General features: G+C 46.5%; 1 protein-coding gene across 4 annotated transcripts in view; it reads right to left on the bottom strand.

Annotated features, from left to right (window-relative positions):
• Positions 1–21,141, bottom strand: part of IRS2 (insulin receptor substrate 2) — a 316,286-nt gene extending 295,145 nt beyond the window's left edge. For 3 of the 4 annotated variants that reach the window (XR_010605632.1, XM_065626756.1, XM_065626754.1), the window contains exon 1: positions 17,281–21,141. Coding sequence is in view for 3 of the 4 variants with exons in the window: in XM_065626756.1 (XP_065482828.1) it covers positions 17,281–20,797 (3,517 nt within the window). In the remaining variant the exon portion in view is untranslated. Of the gene's footprint in view, positions 1–15,538; positions 15,964–17,280 lie in introns of those variants that run through there. The other variant, XM_065626753.1, reaches the window with a different exon arrangement.
• Positions 21,142–23,825: the final 2,684 nt, after the last annotated feature.

The following is a 23,825-nucleotide window of genomic DNA, read 5'->3' as shown; positions in this document are numbered from 1 at the left end:
CTGTGCTGACACAGGCTAAATACTGCTCTGGCCCAGCTTTCTCTGTCTGACAGTGGGTCAAAAGCAGCTGCTTAAGCATGACTATAAAAAGCGGAACAAGCATACAGAGATACTTGCCCAAATTCTTACCTATCATCTAATGATGTACCCATCAAGGACATCCTGCAACTTGTTGCCCTTCACAGAAACCTTTAGTATCCTGTAAACGGGAGTTTCACACCTGAACTACGAGGTGCAAGACGAATTATTTACTTCTGCTTGTTCTGAACACCTGGCCAAAACTTTCTGCAGGATTCTTGGGAAAAGAAAAACTATGCTCTATGCTACCTGAAAAGGTTTCCCAACACTTTGATGGGAAATCAGTTACACTGTATACATGGACAGCAGCAGAGGGAAGAGACAAAATTCCCTACAAGAGAAAAAGGTATCCACAGATGTCCAGTATTTCTTAACAAAGCTCCGTACTTTATTGTGGTCATTTACTTGAAGTCTCCTTTTTAGGATGAAATTAAAAAAAAGAGAGAGAGGAAAAGAGGTATTATCTTTTTTCAATATTTGACACAGATAGCTCCTACAATTTATTCTCATTTTAATCAAACCTAACCAGTAGGTTTACACAAAGATTTTTTTTTCCTGTGGGGTGTTTGAGTTTAGTTCTGTTCAAGTTTAAAGAGTCTTCTTCCATGAGACCAGGTTAGGATTCTTTTTTCAGACTGAACGAAGAATAAGCTGATGTGTTTTGGGTAACACTGCTTGGAAAAAAAAAGAAAAAAAGAACAGTTTATTTCTCTATTTTATATCTTCTGAAGATCGTTACTGAGTCATTAAACAGCTACATATTTCACTTGAGCTATTAATCTTGTTGCATATAGTAGTACACCTGTTCTTTTAAAACTATGCCTTGTAGTTCAGAGTTGTTCATACAGTAGCACTAATCAGGTTAAGCCCTTAACCTCTTTCATTTATTAATTCCACTTAAACAATAATTCAAGCTTCTATATACAAAATCTTGGTTTAAAAAAAAAAAGTAAAATATTTCCATGAATAAATCCAGGAACTCCTTATATTAAAGGCTTTTTTATTCTGTAAGCTTTGGCGTTTTTATATTGCTGTTGTTGGAAACCTCTATTAATGGAGCCTATAGTGCCAGGCACTGTACCTGCACACAAGCACAATATATTTTTCTGCTAACCACAGAAAATTAACTGAATAGAATTGTGATTCTGACTTATCAAATGTAATGCTCCTGTTAGCAACACATTAAAAAAAAAACCACTCCAGAAAAGTGCTTGGAAACAACACTGCAGAAAGAATTTGTAAGACGAAATTTGTGAGAAAAAGCTATTACAACAAACCCTTGTGAAAAGGTAAACTGCCTCATACTACCAGACCATTTCCAAACCTTTCACAATGGCGGTGAGCTAAAACCAAAGCAGAGCATTACCAGCTCATCACATTTCAGGGACGCAGCTCCCCGCTGCCACTCAAGCTGTAACCAGAAGGTTTTCCTCCAAGCAGAGTAAGTTATTGCTCATTGCATCACCCCTGAGCATGTTCCTTCACTTCATTTGCAACACACCTGGGTACTTACTCTGCTTGTGACACCCAAACACCAGGGTCAGCACGCTGTCATGGGCGCACTACACAACCAAAAGATGAGAAGCTACCTGTTTCTGTGAATAATTTTTTTAAAGCCTTAAAAATATTTCTGTAGGAAAACTATTACCGACTGTTTGAATTACAAGTTTAGCTTATCGTTAGTCAAGAATATTCATAGATCTATTTCTGCTCACCAGAGTATTACAGTTGATGTTTTATAATCATCTACTTTGGGAGCGATGGTGTTTGTCTTCCAAAGTAACAATGACATGTGAGGGAGCCCTGTTTCCTGGAGATGGCTGAACACCTGCCTGCCCATGGGCAGTGGTGAAGTAATTCCTTGTTTTGCTGTGCTTGTGTGTGTGCTGCTTTTGCTTTACCTGCTAAACTGTATCTCAACCTGCAAGCTTCCTCACTTCTATCCTCCCAATTCTCTCCCCCATCCCACTGCAGGGGATTGAGTGAGCAGATGCGCGGTGCTCAGTTGCCAGCTGGGGTTAAACCACAACACCCTGAAAGCCTGAGCTGTAAACAAGATTGTTATGGGAAGCCACCAGAGAACCTTCCCTGCCTGAGGCTGGGTTTCCCCCCTAGATGGGTATCAGGAGACAGGATGGAGATTGGGAGATGATGCAGACCTGGGCCTTCGTCTGTCACCTTCCACGCAGTCAGAAGGTGATGGGAGTGTCCATGCAATGAACCCAGGGCCTGGAAAGTGTCCTGGTCCCACAGTTCAGACATGAGATTTGGGAGACAGAACCCGCTCAGAACCAAAAAAGTTTAAGCAAATACTTTACAATACCTCCACAGAGAATGATCAAAATGTCTTACCCTTTCCTCAGGTACACAATCATCTCTCCAGATAATGTTTAGAACAGTACCCCTAGCCAGCTCGTTAACCACCACGAGCTGAGCTCTCATTAACCTCCTAGGCTTGCAACCCATAGCTACACTTGGCACGGTGGTTACTGTCTGAAAGCCAGATTCACAAATTTAGCAAGATGCCCTTTCTCTGATGATTTCAACACCTTTGTCCATTTCAGTCTTAATACTTAGCACTCTACAGCAAACCAATATGTCTCCTTGAAAACAGCCACTCTAACACAATCCCCCAGCAGACATTTCCTACTATTCCTTCAATAAACAGACAAACCTCCAGTAACCAAAATAAAATGATGTTTCAAAGAACATATTTGTAGATTTCTTACTTACAAACTGGATTGCATTCTCCCTTGCATCAACTGCATTTCTGACAAATTCTAGAAAAAAGAACATTATGTTGCATTTTTGAAACAAACACGGGCACCTATAACTTCCTGCTCTGAATTTAATCTCAAAATGGATTAACTTCTCTTTCTGAAGCTGAAGTGGATTGTATTGCATATAGAAGCTAATACTAAGCTAAGATATGAAAGGAGAGGAAGTATTTTTGTCACATGGGCATCAAAAATATCATCCACATATCAGTCCTGGAGGCTAACTGCTACTCCATTGGAAAGCATAGGCAAAAAGTTTACTGTTTAGAGAAGTACTTCTGGTGGTTAAAATTTATCTTCTGAGAACATCAGTTTAAAAACTGGAAGCTGGTCGTAAGATAACTTGTGATAGTAGAAAGCATATAGAGCAATCGCCTCCTCTGTCTTACTCGGATTGTATTTTACTTTCTTTTTCAAGCAAGAAACACAGATTGTACTGAAATGAGATTGTTCCCAGTGCCACTGGATGTGCCTTGAATCCTCCCCATCCAATAGTTTACTTCAGACCTAAAGTGAAGCAAGTGCACATTCATTAGCTCTGCAAGACCAAACAGATGCTAATGTAGCTAAAGAAGGAGAATGCAAAATGCAAAGTTTTGCCTACCCTAAGGAACAAGTAAGAATATCTGAGACATGCAGTAACTCTCAGCTTAGAAAATAGCACTTATTTCATTGTTTTTCAGCCATGAGATGTGCAATACAAAATGTTCCCTTCCCCAAGAAAAAAAAAGGAAAAATACTATGCTGTCAGAGCAGTGTGCTTTCACAGCACTTTTCTCAAAACTTCAAAGAGACTTTAGAAAATAAAGACCAAAAAAATTAGCACCGTTTATGTGCAATATTGCTAACTCCAGAGCAAGATGCATTTTCTTCTGTAATTACAAGAGCTCTCAGTAAATATTTACACAAACAGAGCTGCACTCTACAGTCTCACCAGTTCTGGTTTGTTGGGTTTTTTTTCCTCATCTCACAAGTACTCTCACACAAGTGTCTTTGTTTTGGTTTGGTTTACATTCCCCTGATTTGTTGCTGGGTAAACATGTTTATAAGCAACTGATGATGCTTAATTTTCTTAAAAAGGTTGTCAGTATATAATACAGCATTTAAAAAAAATAAGTTTTACCTATATCAGTATATCTGAGCACACGACTATAGAATTGAGACTCATCTTTTTGAAATTGTATTATGTTGCCAAGACTGTTTCTATAAAACAGATTTAAAACCATCTTTGTCACCCAAAACGGAACACATAAGACCTCAGCTCTAATCCCACGATACTCAGCAGAGAATTGCCTTAGACTTCAGAGAGGCTTTCCAGTACGCAAAGACGTGTGTGTATTTTCTCCCATTGCCAGCATCCCCACTCTTAAAGCTGCTTAGGACATCTCAAATAGGTGTGACGAACACTTTGGGATGTCACATTAAGGAATCGTAAGTTCCTGTAGCATACTGTGCAGTAGGTTAAGACTTTATAAAGGTAAGATGCTGTGCTAGAAGGATGCTCTGCGAAGAACAGAAAAGGAAAGATCGCAGACAACGCTCATGAAGAAATACTTGGCAAAATATCAGTATTTCCCCCGAGGCATCTGTGCCTTTAAAAGGCCAGGTTTGCTTCCAAGTGCTACGGCCCAGATATTGCTGGGTATTTCATGTATTGTGATTGACCAGGAAATACATTGAAAAGCCTTCAGCCAACAATGCAACAGCTGCATAGCAAAAGAAAACACAAATCCCTTTTAATTTCACATTTACTGAACAAGTACAATACATCATCAACTAAGTAGAGAGCACGGTCTAGGTCAGGCAGGAATACTTTGTTAGCTACACCAGCTGATCCACATATGAATATCAGCCTCATTTCAAGACCTTCTGCTTAAAATAGACTCCACACAGTCAGTTCAATCTCGCCAAACCACAGACCTCTAGATGTTAGATGTTCCGTTTATGCCAAGCGTATAGGTTCTCTCTGTAGTCAGGGAAGACAAAGAGGTCTGTACCCATCTCCAAGTCTGTCTTTGACCAGCTCCTTCAATACTTAAAAGGCACTTGTATCCTTCCAGTGACTACTTACGGAAGGCGGGTCCTTATTTTAAGAGGACTGTTTCAATAGGCTCCTAATAAGGTGCCAATCAGGTGTTTAGAAACTGGGCCAAATCTCTCAGTTCTACGTAAAGTGCAGGAATACCGGCTCAATTAAAAAAAAAAAACCAAACACCACATATATGGAAATCTAAACCAGGAATATGGACCCTTGGTGTGTACTGGAGACACCTGCACTGGAATCTGCGACGCAGCAGGAATCAAGCAGCTTCACCCAGAACACCTACGTTAAGGTGCCCTGAGACTTTGAAGTCCTGTGGCCTCAGACGAAGATATTTGTGCCTATCACTCATAGTCCTGTGTCCATCAGGCCAAAAATCACAAACCAACCCTGTCTGCGCTAAACAATCCTACCAAAACTTTTCTGCAGCAATCACAAGATGCCTGTTTACGAGGAAGAAAAACCGACCAAGCTGAGGCTCTAATAAAAGGCGCGACAATATTGACAGTGTCTTCCACTTTGATGCCTATTGCCTCTCCAACTGTCATCAAAAAAGTAAAACAAAAAAGCCAGATCCCATCTATGCTTGAGACAACAGACCACAGATGCACTTTCCTATAGAACAGGAATAGGACTTGGGCAAAGTCACTTAACAATTTCCATTAAACACACGTAAAATAAACCCAGCATGACAGGCTGTGACTGGTTCCTCCACATCACAGCTTTCCAAATTACAGCCTATGGACTACTTTATCAGAAGTCCTTATTTCCAGTAGCTATTTTTAATTAAAGTACATTGAAAAAATTAATTGAATTAATTATGACTATTCCAGAAAGATATTATGTGGTCACAAATGGCCCAAAAAGGGACCTAAGACAATCCATGAGAAAGAAGAGAAATGGTTCCAAGCCTCCCTATTAATATCACATTGCTGCTATGAAAAATCTTGGAAACCTCTGTCAAATTAAAAGTTACCACAGTACTCAAGCAGAGAAGTTGAAGAAACTGAAATTCAGACTTAGAAGACAGATGGCAATGCTGTTCATTACGACAGTTACAGTCATAGCCCTACAATGCCATATCCTGTACTGATACGGGTATCACTTATTTCCAATGTTTTTCTGAAATTAGATCATGGAACTTGGACAAGTGTTTCCTGTTCCTGGATAAACTGACAATTAACAAATATAATTCTTTCAGCATGGCGCTTTTTTAAACTGATAAGACAACAGGCTTTTATGTATCAAATACACTTTATTCCCTTTTTCCAGGTAAGAATTTTCTTTGTTTATATCTGATGCAAATAACAAGTTAATGTATTTGGGGACATACCAAAATATGAAATGTTTCTTAAGACTACAGAAGCAAAATAAATATTTTAGTCTGGTACACACACACACACACACCTGCAGCTACACTAATATGAGTAACACAAAGCCACTTCACAGTCCAAAAAAATAATAATGGGTTTACATTATTAACCAAAAAAAAAAGGCAAAGAAGAATTTAAGATACAGTTTCAATAAAAGACTCATTTGTCTACTGTTTTGGCATCTTTGGCAGAATTTAATAGAACTTTGCCTCCATAGTGGAATGAAGAAGAGTCATCTGCTCAGGTAGCCCTTCACAAAAACATACGGCAAAATGCCTCAAGAAGGCAAGTGAAAAAATCAGTGCCCAATAAAGGGGCTGGGATCTAAAGCAAACTAACAGGAAATACTTAGAACATCTTCAGAGTTAAGATACCTGACTAAGGACGAGACATACACATTTCATTCTATTCGGGTGGAAAGTCTAAAGTTGTCTCGTACACATCAATCCTCAAAAGAGCTCACTGTTTCCCAGGTACATGTTATAAAGTCCCAGCACCTTTTTTTTATTTTTTTTTTTAAACTCCAGCATTCTGCTTCTCCTATGCTTAAAGGACACAGAGCAAGCTGCACTTTAACAACATAGAAGTTATTAGTGAAAATCAATACGGTTATACCATTTGGCAAAGTAGAAGTAAATAGAATACAAGTCTCAGTCTACGTGACCAAAAATATGTAAATAACTCTCAATATGTTTTTTTTAAATAGTATGGTTGAAACACTGAAACGCTGGAAAAGCTACAACAGCCAATCTATGAGTACAAACGAAATGGAAAACATACAAACAAAATGGAAAACATCTACTGAGGAGGGAGAGGAATCAAACATGTTGTAGTATTTTCTCCTAATTATGACAACATAGCATCAACACGACCAGTATGGCCAGTTAGCGCTTGCCATATTCATGACAAATGAAGCAGCCTGAAGCCTTTGGGAATAATTTCAGACTCACAGGAGATTTTCTCAATGACCTCTCGTAAAGACTCCACCGAACAGCAGCAGGGTCTCTGAACACCCTGCACAGCCCATTCCCAGCTCCTCCGCGCTCGGGCTCACCAGCCTGACCCTGCTCACTCAGGCTGCGCTATCTCAGGGTCTATCGTTTCCACTTCCTCACACAGTCTAGCATACATTTATTAAAACAGAAGTCCATCAATTTATTTCCTGAGGGCTGAATTCTAGTTCTACTAAAAATCAATAACAAGAGAGTCCAGCTGTTTCACTACTATCAAGTTGTGGGGTTTTATTTTTTCGCTTGTTTTGTTTTTAAATAACAGATGCACTATCTAATATTACCATACCTTATGAAGCTTTTAGTTTACTGTCACTTGAACATTCATCCTAATGGAAAGAAATTAAGAGAGGACCTGGACTAGAAATCACTTATAATGCTGAAGTACATCGGTACATTTGTATCTGGAAACCATCCTATTGGTGGACATTCAATAACTGAGTACTACCAATTTATTTATTTAGAACCTATGCAATCTACTATTTATTTAAAATACACAAGAGAAAAGCTGATCTTGACAGGATTTTCATTTGACATTCAAAGACTGAAAAAGAACAGTGTAGTAAGTTACCTTTCTGTAGATATCCAAATGAAAGCAATATTACCCTAGCGCTCTTTTTGGTGCACGTTAGAATCTCTTGCTGGTATTTCTGAGAGTAACTGCTAGACTACTGGGATTACGAAGTCCTCAGAACTAACCATTTCAAGTTTATGGCCAATTCTGTCAAGTATTCTGTGCCTCAGGATTTCATATATATATATATATATACACATATATATATATTCCTAATGCTCCTCCACATTGTCAGTTTTCAAAAGTCATGAGCACTAATTATGTAACTTCATCGAGTGAACTAAATACCCTTGCATTAAGTTATACAAGTTTGATTCCAAATCCAAACATAAATGTTCCAAGTTTTATGCTAGATCAAAACTAATAATAATTTCATTATAAAGTGACTTTTCATAGTTCACAAACAACTTGAATATTAATCACCATCACAAATTTTTACCAAGCTTCTGTACAAGATTTTCTGTACAAGATTGTTACAACAAACACATAACTTCTCTTTTACTTACGTTAAAGAGACAGTATTATTATGCTTGTATCTCATTAATTTTGGCATAAACTGTTGCTCAGGACTGACACCTGTTGTAAAAGATTCAGGTCCACCCTCCTGTGAATTTTTCCAAATGTTCATGTTGTAAAAATGAATGACGTTACAACCCAACCAAGTGCAACTGCCTTGAAGAAGAATTCTACCTCAACCTTCCAGATCTAAATCTCGTAATTCCCTCGCAACTTGACTTTTTTGGTATCAGTGAAAATTTTGGTTGGACACATCACCTGACATTAGGTCTGCCTTTTAACGCAAACTAAAACAACTCGCTCGAGTTTTTGAAAAAATTAGAATCAGAGAAACTGGTAAAATGACTACAGAAGAAATTCACACCATAACTTCTTAATAATTCAAGCACTGGAGAAACCATGGTAGTTGAAGGAGTCGATTTGGGTTTTGCACTAACTAGCAAACCCATGAGGCTTACATCCATTTGTCAACTCTATTCTTATTTATTTTAAATAATGCTAGAATGTAGCATTACTAGTTATTGCAAATAACTTCCTATAGCCTCCGCTATGTCCACCAGTGAAGACAGACTAAACCAGCATCATTGTTTTCTTGTTCTTGAGCAAGTGTTCAACACCCGATGATCCTTGTGGGTCCCTTCCAACTCAGGACGTTCTATGATTCGGTGAAATACTACTCTGTCTCCTATATAAGAGTTCAGCGTAACTCTCCCCCAAAAGACCATCGGATGTCTTGTTCAATCAGTCTTTCGACTTCCAGTGAGGAAAAGCCTAGATCCAAAGATGATTAAAAAAAAAAAAATCTTCTGAATTTTCATTCCATGCACTAGTTTGACAATGTTTCCCAATTTAATGACGAGTTAAACTGGACATTAGGACTGTCTTCAATGCTATTTTAAAAATAATATATTGCCTGGGAGGACAAGAGGCACGTCTAAAATGGCTTAGATTTTATTTTGTTGACATGAATTTACCACTGTTACTGGAATGATTTATTGATTTGTCTTTGACTGAAGAGAAGCAAAGTCCTCTGCCTCGAGTCACACTTAGAGTGTTGTGCTTGGTCTACTTCAAACTGTCTGTGAAACAGATTTGGAAATTGAGACCCAATGGAACAATAAGTTTCACACTTTACACTCATCATCACAGCACATATCAAACAAATTTTACTAAAGCATCACTTGGAAAAGCTTGGAAAATTCTCCACTGTTTTCTACTGTTTCTAAGAAACTTCTCCTGTTTCTGGTATCAGCAAGTTTGCTATTTTGGCATTACACTAAAGCCCCAGTGCCTCCATTTCTGACCCCTTCAAACAAAAACAAGCTGCTCAACAATGTCTAATCTGTGCGTCATGTAATCCCGCTTAATACTCTACAAACTCTGGGTAATATTTGGGTAGTTTTTAAATTTAGCAAAGAACATCCTGGCCTACTTCAAAGACACTCTCGCCTTGGGTAGCGTCCCCTAGAAACATCGCCCACACTCCTCTCAAACAAGAAAAGCAAACACACACGAACGCACGAGAGAAATTAAGTGATCCCGGTGTAACAACAAAAACATATAGTATTACAAATCAAACGGCCGAAAGAGGAACGCATCATGCAAGCAAACACACCATTCATAAGCAATTAACGAGATAACTCTTTCTAAGACGCTGCTTTGGCCCCATTTAACAGCACGAGACAGACCCCCGTGCAAGTACACCGGCCCCCGGCTCCCAGGGAGAGCAGGCCCTGCTGCCGGGGGCCGCGGCGCGGCCAGGGCACCGCGCCGGCCGGCCTTCCTCCCGTCCACACCGAGCCATCACAATTCCTCAGCACTGCCGCCCCGGCTGCCCTTCCTAAGATCTCTGGGACCCTGGCTGAAGGACGGACGTGTTCCTATTTTGTTTAGGCTGTCAGGCAGACAGTCTCCGATCATTAGCCTCTTGTCAGCGGCAGCGCTGGGGTAGATTACTAGTGCGGTAGTGCTTGTCATGGCAGGTGCATGGCCCTGGGGCTGCCATCTGCCAGGAAGGAAGTGTTCTCCTCTAGGATGCTGATGAGATTGACAAATAATGTAAACAAAACACTGAATCATTCCTAATCTATGGAACCAAGCTATTGCATTACTCTTCTGCAGTGTAGATGTTAGGACTGGAGGTGGGGGCTTAGGGTTTGTTTTCTCTTAATGATTTCTGTGATTGCTTTACTAAAATAAAAATACACTCTAAAAGTAATTTTTATTTAACCAGGACAGGTAAATCTGGATTTGAAAACAAACGAACAAAAAAAAAAAAAAAAAACAACAACAAAAAAATCACCTTAGCATCAAAGATGTTTGTTTTTGAAAGTATTTCCTCACTGTTAACTTGTAATGTACTTCTTTACAAACTGTACTGCTTTTCACTGTGCACAAGAACTGGATTTTCATTATTATTGGGTTTTGTACACTTGTACACAACTTGGAGCCATTATCACTGGTTAAAACTTGAGAACAATGGTTTTTTTTAAAAAAAAAAAAAAAGAGAGAAAAGTCCTGGATAGATAACAGAACTTTGAGTATTGCTTTTGGTCTTTTAAATTGATTTCCAAATGGATTTCTTATGATCACACTGGGCACCTTTTCTAACTAGTGCTAGCTGAGTGGCCTATTTTTCGCCTCAGCTACCAAGCAATAGCACAACTCCATGCAAACATGCACACGCTTACCAACTAGTCGCTCTGATCACACCTATTCTTCGGGAAAGTTATTCATTACTGTCTAATTGGCAACACAGCGGAGATTACACACTGCTGCTGTCTTTGAATGAGCTTCAAATGTTATTTTACGTGTTAGCACTTCAGCACTCCGTGAAGCGTATATTTTAGGTGAGCCTCCATAAGGATGTAAGCTATCTTTACATTGATTTCTCTGTGCTTTGAATAAAGCTTGTAATGCCCAAGCCTTAAAAGCTTGCTTTAAATACAAGCACAACCCTAAAAATAAGGGGTTCATCCTACCTAAATTAGTGGGGAAACTGCAAACACAATCTAAACCAATAATTCAGGTTTCCTCTACAGCTGACAGAGATGCAGGGGAAAATCCATGCTACCATATAACCCTTGTTGAAGAGGTGGGGGAGTCATCCTTGCCGGCTCTGTTTACTGCTGCTGGTTCTTGAGGGCACCTGGAGGACTGACTCGCCCAAGATGCCCACATGCTGGATAGCTGAAGGCAGCTGAGACAAACACAAGTGTTTAAAAAAAAAAAAAAAAAAAGGAAAAGAACACCACAAGAAAAGTTTTCCTTTGAAAAGGCTGCAGGAGAGAACCAGCCTTTCCAACAACCATCAACAAGGGGACTGCTCAGCTGAACTCGGGTTTTCGAGGCTGCCACTCTTGAACCCTTACACATATACACACAAAAGCTTTAAAAGTAACTACATGCCAGGCAGCAGACACACAAACAAAGCATATCTGAACTTCGGGGTCACTACATTGTCTTCTAAAAACTCAGGGGATGCTACCCCATTTCCTTGGATGCGCGGATCACGTCTAAGTGAGCATGGTAAGAAATGACAACAAAAAAAACAGGGAGTTGTGAAACCCTCATAATTACACACCCTAATGTATCAAATCAGTCACTTATATTCACTTAAAAATTACTGTCACACACGCTGTGCCAACATAATGTTAAAACTTCCACAAACTCTGCTGAAGTATAACGTTACTAATACACAACACACCTGGACACAAAGAGAAAACATGTGGACAACCAGGACCAAAATACATTATACTTGAACAAACTGGGGAAAAAAATACCCCAGGTATAGCCATTTGTTTGTATGCTTATTACTTTAAAAAAAAAAACACATTAATGGTGCTTTAGAGAAAGTGTGATATAAACAGAAATTACCTGGAGGGACCTATGTTGCCATTTAACTGCTGAATGGGGAGGAAAGTTAGATTACATACACTATTTTAACTTTTCTGTGGATGCTTGCTGTGTTCAGCTTTTAAATTACTTCAGCATTCCAGTGTAATTAATGCTATTTAAAAATAATAGTAAATCAAGTGTAAAGAAACCCATGTTATTCTCTCCTTATTAAAACAAAACAGAAAAAGCCACCGTCTAAAATATGTCCTAATGCTCTTTCTGTTCAAACATTCCTTTATCCATTTAACTTACAAGCGAACGTTAGTCTGTGTAGCTATCTTGAAAGAAATCAAGTAATCAGAAGCAATCATCAACCTAAGCATTTCCTCTGCCTTGAGCAATGACTGTACTGGTTCATTTCAGAACAAACCCACCATTCAACTTGGTCTATAACAATTTATCTTACATGACTCAAAGTAACCATGACATTCTTTCTATGAGCAGTATAGCTAAACATAATTGAAAGTATAAAGGAAAATAAAAGTCTAATACATACTACACATTTTAATATTCTATCTGCCTGTAAAAAGCTGACATCCGTATAATCAACATAATTTAAAATATCAAAGGCATAATTTAATCTTCGATAACTTCAGTTTACATTTCGTGTTTCACAAATGGCACTGCTAGGTTCAGGCCTAACCATCTTGGTTTGGTCACCTGTAAAACATAATCTGAGCAACAAGAAGTACATTTCTAGAGGTAGCAAGAGATACGCTTAGACTAAAAAATTTGAGGTTAAGAGGTAAAAAAATAAACTATGTAAGGTATTAGAAGTAGTTAAGTTCTTTCTGCTTTGATTTTGATGTTCTCACAGATCTTATCAGTAAGAGAAGCTACCACACTTAGAACTAATTTATTCAAAAAAGACTATAAAAGATGTACAGATTTCTAACAAAACCAATACTTTATAGCAGTTGGCATATTAGAGGGGAAGAAAAAACATTAATAATATAATTCACTGTGCAAAGTAATCCCAAAGAAAAAGGAAACAATGGTTATGTCTTCAGTAATCTAAAATGCCATTAGAAAGACACAGGAAGAGATTTCTCAAGACAGGCTTTTTATTGTTTACGTGCAATCATAAAACCCTCACAAAAGAGCTAATCGACAAGACAGGGGGTTATTATTATCAAAAATCACCTTATTATGATCTTAAGTAGATGCATGACAGATGTTGACTTCTTTAAGTAAATTAAGACAAAAGAAACTAGCACAGGAGGAAAACAACCTTTGGGTTTTTTTGCTCCATTACACACAGTATCTGTTCAATTTTAGAAAACGAGACCAACTACTAGAAACACTTACAAGTTACAGAGCATTTTGTTAACAGAAAAGGAAATAAAATTAAAGACAACCCACCCAAGTCTAGTGTTTTCAATTAAGCAAAACTACCTATTACACACTCACTAAATTTAATGGGAATTTAACTTAAGAATTCCAGGATTATGCACAAAGAGTAAAATCTCAACCCCACCAAAATATAAACAAAACTCCCATTTGACTTTAACAGAACTAAGATCCACCATAAAAAGTCACATCATTATTGGGTGTAATCTGTCATAAATGTACTGGAGTAATTAATTTACACTATATGAGAAAAACAAATGTACAAGTCTCCATAAATAATGAAAACCATAAACAGTTCATATGTTTTTAAGCAAGAAAGTGGTCATAATTTAAGAAAAAAGGCTAATTATCAGCAAGTAACTTTTAACCAACCAGTAACAGTTAATTTTATTTACATATCAGATGAAGGCAAGTATTTCTCCAATTCTTAAATATTTGCGCACTTTCAGAACACAATAAAACTAAACAAAACGATCATTTCAAGCAACCTTTTAATTTTTCTGTTTTGACAGCAATTGTAGATGCACTCGCTTGCTCTTGCCACTACAGGGTAACATGGAGAGAGATTTCCAAAAGCACAGCACTCCCTACAAGTTACTGGCAGCAGAGACACAAGCTACACGTGAAAACCAGCCACCTCTAAACACCACAAATAATTTCCCTTAAAATACTTATCCACGTGGAAACACATCTACTGCTACAGACCTTCAGGAAGAATTCAAACTGGTTTTTTACATGTATTTTCCAGAAATCGAAATATTAACTTATTGTGAAGGTAATTACAAGGAGCTCATTTGTATGCCCTCTATCTCTGAGATTCCTCTGTTCTAAATATTAAATATATATGGATTGTCCGTTGGTTTAGAATTGCTAGAAACCTCTCAGTTTTCCAAGAAGTTTTGAAGAAATTAAGCTTCTCGCTGTGCTAATATAGTTAAAAACAAAATTTGAAAAGTGCAAACAACTAAGCTTATATGTAATCAGCATTGTACTATCTCTTGTGCAAACCAATAATTTTTACAAAATTAGATTTTCCCAAATCTACCTGAATTACTACTGTGTTAAAATAATCTTCCTTATGCTCAAACTACAGTTTTCTTTAACTTGCATATGTCTTTCTCTGTAGAACATGAAATTCTGAGCAGTCTCCCAACTCACAATGTTTGAAATTCAAAAACACTGGCACGATACTTTGTGATCTCTTAAAGAGTCGCAGAAGTCGTTCCGTAAACAAACTTCAGTTGTGAAATCCCAATGAAAACCAAAAAGAGAAACTAGGAAATCTGCAAAAGTTAATGACCTGGTTTGATTTTTTGACATGTTTCTCCTTTCCCATGTTATGACTTTTCCAGTTCATCCACCACAAGGGCAACTAACCTGAAACCCTGGTTTTGGCACCTAACCCTGCACACTGCTGACTGATGATGCTTGTCTTGAGTTTTTTTTTCCTTACCGCCTTGGCCCAATGTTGGCCAAATACATTCCCGAGACCCCAACCCTGAGTGTGCATTTCCCAGGGAAGGAGGGTGATGGAGAAGACAGCCTTGCCTCCTACAGAGAGATTAAATCTCAATGAGCTTCCCCACCGCATTTCTCGACGCGGTCTGCATTTAAAAGCTACGGGAAAGAGGAAAAACAAACACGCACGCCGATCAAATATTCAAGTAAGCCTACAAACACTCTTCAACAAATCTGTAGCAGGAGTGAACCCTCCCCTCTGTACGCCACGTACCAAATTAACACGACTGCGTTTATTGCGTTATCCTTTTGTTTACTGGATGGGAAGGAGCACAGTCGGTTCCCCCTGCTTTTCTGGCTCTTCCATTCCAGCTCTTCGCCTGGATGGCGACCGCACTCCCATCCACTCCAGCTTTTCTGGGTAACTGGAGCTCGCTCCCTTCCCCCTAACCCGCCCCCTCTCCCCAGCCCCGCCTTAGGGTCAGCAGTTTGGGGAATGTTGTGGAAATAAAACAGCTCCTTCCCAACCTGGGGCTTGCTTTTGCAGTTGGAGCTGTAGGTGGCTCAGGAATAACTCCTCGTTTCTGTGAAAAAAAACCCCACCAGTTTGCAAAGCCAGGGGCGGGACAGTTTGATGGGGAGAAGGAGAGCGGTGACCGCCGCGTCCCCACCAGTCCAGGTCCAGCTGCAGGGATCCTGAAAAGGACCCCAGCAAAACTTAACAGCAACAGCCAAATAACGCTCTGCCCTCAACCCTCCCCGTCATTCAGAATAAGCGTTCATCCTTTCAAACTTTGGCATTTCATTCAACAATCCTCTCGTCTTAATTAGGTTCAAAGCTTGCTCTGCAAACGGTGGATCTCTCATCTTTTCCATCTTCCTGTACTTCCTATCAAAAGAGAAAATATTTTCTTCTTCAAAATCGACTAGCTGCTAAGAAAACACAAGAAAAAAAGAAAAACCTGCTAGTGGCTCTTACAAACTGCTACTGTTTGCTTACTATTGACGACCTCTATCAGCACTGTGAATACGCCTATTCACCTCCAAGCAACTGGTTTTGCATGGTGTGGCATTTCACCTAGCTAGACCCACAAACATATATTACAACTACATATGCGTATGGGTTTAAAGCACCATGTCTTGCATAAATTCAAGAGCAAAGAGAATCCCTACGGCCTCTCATCATTAACTTTTAATCCCTGACAGACTGGCTGTCCTGTGCCCTCCTCAACCAGCCCCCACTTGTGCGCAAACTCTCACTTGTTAAGAGAAGGCGGGTTACTATATGGGGGGGGGCGACACACTTCTTTGTTTCTTTTGTTTGTGTGTCTCTTTAAAAAAAACCACCAGCATAACTAGCACCCCAACAAAGGAACAGCTACATAATCAAAATGTGAGTTCTCTCTCACATTTCAGATTTCTTCCGTTTGTTTTTGTCTTTGAACACCCAGCATTTGGAATCCATAGAAAAACAAGCCAACCAACTGGTCATTCACGCTGGGACTGAGCCGCCAGCTGGAGCGTAGTTACACACCGCCATAGGGTAGGCCTTTAAGTGAAATGTGCGATACAACATGCAACAGCTCATGCATACAGTGACTTCTGGGAAGATTTTTTTTTTTAATTCACATTCCATGCTCACCATGATTTACTGTTAAACTTTTGCAAGAGATAAGACATTTCAAAATCAAGATATTAAATCTATCCTTCTCATTTTGGTATAACTGACTTTCCCTGATAGACAGCCAAGGACTTTTTTGTAATCTGATGTCCTCAGTCCAGCAATCCTATTTTTTAACTCAATCATTTTAGATTTTTAGATAGCATTTAGAAGCTGCATTAACTATTTTGGTCACATTTTCCAAACATTCCAAAATCTTACATAAGAAAACCCTGAAGTACAGCCCAAATATAGTAACTGTGTAAACATAAGCCTCTATTGGGGTCCCCAGAAGTATACATTCATAATGATACTACAGCAGAATTCAAACGTTAAGTAATATCCCAAAATTAATCTTTTTCTCATACAAAGAGCCGGTGAGTTCCTCCAAGACTGTTTATTATAGGACATGTTGGGGAAAAAAAAGAGATTTTTAAGAAAGCGAGGAGGGAAGAGTGCTCTACCGGCCAAAACACAACCTCACAGTGAGAAACAAACACCAGGCACAAGCACGCGTGGCAGGCACTGTCAGATGTAGCTACTCACCTTTCACAGCACTTGCTTCTTTCATGTTGTGAGACAGAAAGTCTATGCTGGCATAGGCACTCATCTCCACTCCCTTGATGCCCCCGTTCAGGACGTGCCTGGCTTTCGACGTGGCTTTGTCACAGTTTGCCAGGGTCCCGTCCACCACGTCGATGGCGATGTAGTTGAGGCCATTCTGGAAGCCAGCCGAGGTCTCCCGGCACATGGGGCTGCTCCCCTGCTCCTCCTCCAGGCCTTCGCTTTTCCTGAGGGACACGTTCTCCACCGAGGCTGAGTTGTGCCGTTTTGGGTTGTGTGCGAAGGAGGGGGACACAGGGGTCACAGTGGTGGTGGAGGAGAAAGTTTCTGAGCTGTGCCTCCTGCGCCCCTGGGGATCTGCCCGGATAACCTTGGCCCCCCGGTTCGGGTCTGGCGGGGGGGTGGAAAGAATGAAAGCCTCCACCCCAGAGAGGGTGAGCCTCTTCACGCCGGCCGTGGGGCTGGTGACCCGGGCACTTTCTGGCTTCTGAACGATGGGTTGGGGTGGGGTGGTGGCCATGCCAAAGGTCATCTCGGTGTAATCCCCGCCGTCGGACAGGCTGGACAAACAGGCCACCCCCACAGTCGTCTTCATGTAGCGCCCATCAGGCTGGCTGGTGCTGGAAGAAGAGCCTGGCGAGAGCGCTTCCAGGGAGCCCACAGAGACTGTGCCTGACTGGGAGGGTGACTGTGACCCGAAGTCAATGTTCATGTAGTCAGAGAGAGGGGAGCGCCTCCGCCCTGTGCCCGAGCCCAGCGAGGAGGCTGGGCTGTCAGCGGGCAGCGAGGGGGGAGAATAGACGGCAGCATCCCCAAAGTCGATGTTGATGTATTCTCCAGGGCTCTTGGGCTCAGGCGGCAGAGGGTGCTCGTTCATGCTAGGCAGCATCGTCCGCAAGGTCTCCAGAGAGAGGCGGCTGGGCCGGGCCGCCCGCTGGCACCGCTGGCTCAGGAAGCTCTCGGTCCGGCTGTGCCGCAGGGGCGAAGGCACCGTGTGGCTGGAGGGGGCGAAGGTGCCGGCGGGGGACTGGCCCGCTCCGCACACTGCCTCCTCCGGGATCACCCTCCCGGGGGAGTTCATGAAGACGTACTGGTCACTGTCCTTCGCCAGGCCCTGGCTCTTGTAGGAGCGGGGTAAGGAGCTGTAGGAATAGCAGCCAGGCTTGAGGGGCTCGCTGGACCCATGCCCCAAAGGAGCGAAAAAGAAGTCAGGGGGGGTGAGGGAGGGAGCCTGGGGCCCATGCTGGGGGTCCCGAGGGGACATATTGATGTAGTCGCCGTTACTCAGCCTCCCGTCTGAGCTCTCCACGGACAGCTTGGAGCTGCACCACATTCGCATGTACCCGCTATCATCAGGGGAGCTTTCCCCAGGTGAGCTGGTCTTGTAGCTGCTCCCATTCCCGGGAGACCCACCACCCACCCCCAGACGGGGCTGCAAAATCTGTTTGGGGGCAGACACGCTGGTGGGGCTCATGGGCATGTAGTCATCTCCACCCCTGCTTCCCTGCCCTAAGCCTGCAGCCACACCGGGGGTCATGGGCATGTAGCCGTCATCTTCTCCTCCTCCTCCTCCTCCCCCCGCCGCGGCCGGTGGCCCCAGGTTGGTGCTGCTGCTGCCAGAGCTGCGGTGGGAACCGATCTCGATGTCCCCGTAGTCCTCGGGGTAGGGCGTGTAGGTCACTTTCGGGGAAGCCCCGGCTTGGCAGGAGGGGAAGAGGCGGCCGGCGCTGCCGGAGAAGGTGGCGCGCATCAGCGTGTACTCGTCGAGGGAGGCGGAAGAGACCTGCGGCGGGGCGGGCCGCTGCCGGCACGGGGTGGTCAGGGAGTAGGTCCGCTTCCGATGGCCCCTGTCGGCCCCGGCGTCGGGGCAGGGCCGGTAGCAGAGGCGGCCGCTCGGGGGCCGCTCCATCGCCATGTAGCCGTAGAGGTCGGTGCCGCCCCCGGGGTCCCGCACCGGGGGGGTCTCGGCCACCGACTCGGGGGTGTTGCTGCGGTTGCTGGCGGTGGAGGAGGAGGAGAAAGGCCGCAGGTCGCCGCCCGGGCTGGAGCCGTACTCGTCGAAGGACATGAAGCCGGCGTCGCTAGGAGAGCCGGAGATGGAGGCGCTGCCGCTGGACGGGCGCTGCGGGTGATGCGGGTGGGCAGGCTCGGAGCCGAGGCCGCTGCTGGAGGAGAGGCTGATAGGGCTGGTGGCGGAGGGGGGCGAGTGGGAGGCGGGCATGGACATGGAGCGGCTGTTCTGCAAGCCGCCGCCGGCCAGCACCGGCAGCAGCTTCCCCGCCTGCCGGCCGCCGCCGCTGCTAAGCGTGTGCGAGCGGCTGAGGGGGGTCCGCACGGGACCCGGGCTCATGGGGCTGCCGGCCACCGAGCCCACCCGGCAGCCGTCGCCCTCGCTGGCCGTCCGCACCCGGCACGGCGTGCACTTGGTGCCGGCGCCGGCGGCGAGGCTGTCGGTGCGGGAGCGGCGGAGAAGGCCGGTCTGGCTGGGAGGCAGGTTGACCAGGTGGTGGTGCCGGCGGCCGGGCACCGTGATGGGGTGGGTAGCGGAGGCGCCGCTGCCGCCGGGACCAGCGGCTCCCCCGGAGGAGGAGGAAGAGGAGGACTGGCTCTTGCTTCGGGGCCGGAACTCGGACAGCTCCTTCAGCGCCTTCATGGCTTCCAGAATGGTCTCGTGGATGTTCTGGGCCACCACCGAGTCGTCCGCCTGCATCCAGAGCTCGCCGGGGCCGGTGGCCGCCGAGCGCCCCACCTCGATGAAGAAGAAGCTGTCGGAGTGGCCGCAGCGGCGGATGTTCATCAGCTGCAGCGTGACCGAGGGCAGCTCGCAGTTGAGGCGCACGAACCCGATGGTGCGGGCCGAGAGACAGAGCCGGTGGACGCCGGTGAGGTTTTTGCTCTGTCCCAAGCCCTTGGGCTTCAGCGTCACCTGCCAGACCTCCCGGTAGGCAGCGCTGGCCGGGGTGATCAGCCCGTAGTTGAGGTCCTCGCCGGCGGCTGCCAGGGAGGCGGCAGCAGCGCTGCAAGAGGCAGAGAAGGGGGAGGCGAGGTGGCGGTGGGGGGACCCCTGGCAGGCCGCCTTGCCCTCGTTGAGCAGGTCGGTGAGAGCCCGGTACCAGCCCTCCTGCTCCTGCTCGTTCTCTGCCGCCACAGCGAAGTACTCGTCCTTGGTGTAGAGGGCGATGAGGTACTTGTGCTTGGCGTCCGCCCGCTTGTTGATGTTGAGGCAGGAGTCCAGGGCGATCACCCGCTTGGGCGCCCCGGACTTGTTCCTCCATTTCTTCTCGCTCTCGTAGTACTCCAGCCGGGCGCCCCCCGCGCCCGCCGCCTCCTCCCCGCCGGCCGGGCCCCGGAGCACGAAGAAGCGCTTGTGGCCATGCTTCTGCTTGCGCAGGTACCCGCACTTCCTCACGCCCTGGTTGTTGTTGTTGTTGTTGTTCAGGTTGGGGCCGGGCGGGGAGCTCCTGGGGGGCAGCAGCCCCAGCACGGCGGGGCTCGCCATCCCCGACCCCGCGGCGGGAGCACTGCCCGGCTCCTCTTGCTGCCGCCGAGCGGGGCTGGGGACCGAGCGCCGCGGGAAAAAGAGAATGGCAGGGAAGCGGGTAAAATAAAGTTATTCCTCCGCAGAGAGAGCGCGACTGCCCGGAGCCGCAGCGGGGTCCTCCGTCGTCGCCTCTAGGCAGCGGGTGCTGCCGGCGGCCGCCCGGTGTCCTCCCTGGCTCGGGTACCGGCAACGCCGCTGCCGCTCCCCGGCCGCTGCTGCTGTCGCTGCTGCTGCCGCCGCGGCTGCTGCCGGCGCCGGCGGGAGTTTCGCCGTAAGTAACACATCGCGCACCGAGTGCCCCAACTAAAGAGCAAAACAACACGTGACCGCCGCCTTACCGAGACGCTCACACACCGAGACGGGGCGGGGCGCGGCCGCCGCCGGCACCGCCCCGCATTGGCCGCCGAGCCGCGCGAAGGACGTCTCCGCCCGCCAATGGGACGGCGGGGCGGGACTTGGGGTGCGAGGCGGCGCCCCGCCGTTGGGCGGTAGGAGTCTCGCCCCCCTCCCCCCTCCCGCCCCTCCGCGGCGCGCGCCTTCCCGCCCGCAGCCTCGCGCCCCCCTCGGGCGGCGCGGGAGCCGCCCCGCCCGCTGCGCGCACACGGCCCCGAGGGTGCCGGGGGCGCGGGCACGGCGGGGAGAGCCGGTGCAGCCGGCCAGTCCCGGTGCTGACCCGCGTCATCCATCGCAGCACCGGCGGGCGGGATATGGGGGGGGTGCGGCATCGGCGTAGCTCGCCGCGGCTATCAGGTGCTGTCGCCCCGCCTGCCCCCGGCAGCGGAGCTTACGGGCCTGCGTGTGCGCCAGCCTCCCCCCCGCACACCCACGCACACGCGTGTGTGCGTCAGCTTCATCGCACACGCAGGAACGGCGGCTCCCGGCACCTCCGCCGCCGTGCGCGCACTCCTCCGCCCGGTGTGTCAGCCCCTGCCCACGCCGTGCGCCCCCACGCCCCCCCCCCCCACGTCACGCATCACTTCTCTTCCCCCGCCTCGAAACACGCGGGGAGTCACCGTCCCTTCCTCTCCCCCCGCGCCGCTCGCCCTCGGGGTCCGGCTGTTCCCGCCGCCCACAGCGCCTGTTTACGTGCGGCGACCAAATGCCACCTGGGGAAGCCGAGCGGGGCAGGGGGGCACTCTTACTCGGTTTTAATGAAATAAATTAATTTATCGGGGCGTTCCGCGCTAGCGGTGAATAAACGCAGCGTCCGCGCTTCCTCTAGAAACGACCCCGGCGGGCGATCACAACACGGCGAGGCCATTGGGGAACGAGCCGCGCAGGGGGGAGCGCGGTCCCCGCCTCCCTCCAGCGGGCTGCCTGCTCCCCGCTGCCGCCCGCGGCGTGCGGGGTCTCCGCGCGTCCCTCCCGCGGGGCGGGGGCTCGCTTGTTTACCGGGGGACCCACGCGTTAAGTCACCGGGCCGGCCGTGCCCGCGGATAAACGGGCGTCTTTCTTTCCCCGCCGCCGGGGGGAGGTGAACGGCGGAGGGGAGGGGGCGCGACTCACCGCCGCGGGGCGGGGATGAGGCCCCGGCCGGGGTGGGCGGCGTTGGGGGGGGCTCGCCAGTCCCCATTTTCCCGTGTGCGGCGGGAGCGGGGGAAGGGAAGGAGGAGTGCAGGGGGCCCGGGAGGGGGCTGGGGATGCCCGGCTGTCTCCGCTCCGGTGTGGGCAGCGGCGGCTCCTGACGAAGCGCGCAGCGCAGCGGGGCGTGGGGAGGGCAGTGATGGTAAAGGTCGGGGGACGAAGGGAAAAAGGCTGTGCTTGAAAAGCGTCCAGCCCGGGCTGTGTGTAGTAGCAGCCGCATCTCCTCCCGCCCGGGAGCGGCCGGGGGAGCCTCCCTGTGCACATGCTCTGCGGGAAAAGTGAGGCTGGGGTCACGCAAACATCCCTCCGCCCTTGCCATTCTCTCTCCTGAATGCCGGCCGGACACGCTTTCATTTGTCAGCCTGAGACGAAGCTGAAGCAGCCGGGTTTGCTTATAAAGCCGAGGAAAAAAAAAAAAAAAAAGAAAAAAAAGGACAAAAGTGATGCGGCGCTTCCAGCTGCCGCCGTGCGGGGCCGTGGCGGGGGCCGGGGGCGGGCGCTCCCCGTGTTCCCGGCGGCGGGGCCGCCCGCAGCCCGCACGTACCGCGGCCGCCGCCCGGCTCCGCTCCGCTCCCGCCTGCCCGAAATTCCCCGCGGTTTGGGTCATAATAACCCATTTAGAAATCAACAGCTGTAACAGGGAGGAAGCGGGGGGGGGGGGATAGGAAAAGACAACTTAACTGTAAATACCGGTACGCTGCAATAAAGCCGCTTTTGAACAAACACCTCTCCGTCTTACCGGGAAATATTTACATACAAGGTAGTGGGTACCTAGTTTTATTTTGTTTTTGTTGCTGTGATGTTGGTTTTCGTTTTTTTTTTTTTTTTCTTTTTTCAAAAAAGGGGGGAGGCGGGAGGGATGAGAAGCAATCGGAGATCTGAGGCACCGACGCCTTAGCAGGAGCAAGAAAAGCGCGTCTGCAACGTGCAGCTGATCCCGCGGGCAACCTTGGGCAAGGTACCTGTGACCTCTGTGCCTGAGCGGCTCCTCGCAAGAAACGGTGCGCACAGTCTTTGCTGGCCTGGTAATGCTTATCGATGTCTGTATCTGGAAAAACAAATGCGTAGAATTGGAAGGGAATTATAAATTTAGGTTGTATGTAATGATTGCGTAACAGATCTCAGTGAGGCAAGTTTCATATGGAAACTCAGGAATAGTTGATTTTTCTGCCTGTGACTGTAATGGGCCAAACTATCTGCTGTACTCACACTACTGAAGACATAAGGGAAGTTAGTTATCTGAACGATTTCTTGCCACTCTGGGCATTCTGGGCCCATAAACACCAAGAGGAGCCATTTGTCTGGAAACCCCTTGGAAATTTGGGAAGTTTTCCCTGGATGTTTATGAAATATATTTGGTGACCTTAAGCAAGCATTCTTAGATCTGACATGTAAAAAAGAT

Source organism: Caloenas nicobarica, chromosome 1, assembly GCF_036013445.1.
Source record: "Caloenas nicobarica isolate bCalNic1 chromosome 1, bCalNic1.hap1, whole genome shotgun sequence".
Taxonomy (NCBI): domain Eukaryota; kingdom Metazoa; phylum Chordata; class Aves; order Columbiformes; family Columbidae; genus Caloenas; species Caloenas nicobarica.
This window is presented reverse-complemented; position numbering and strand designations above follow the sequence as displayed.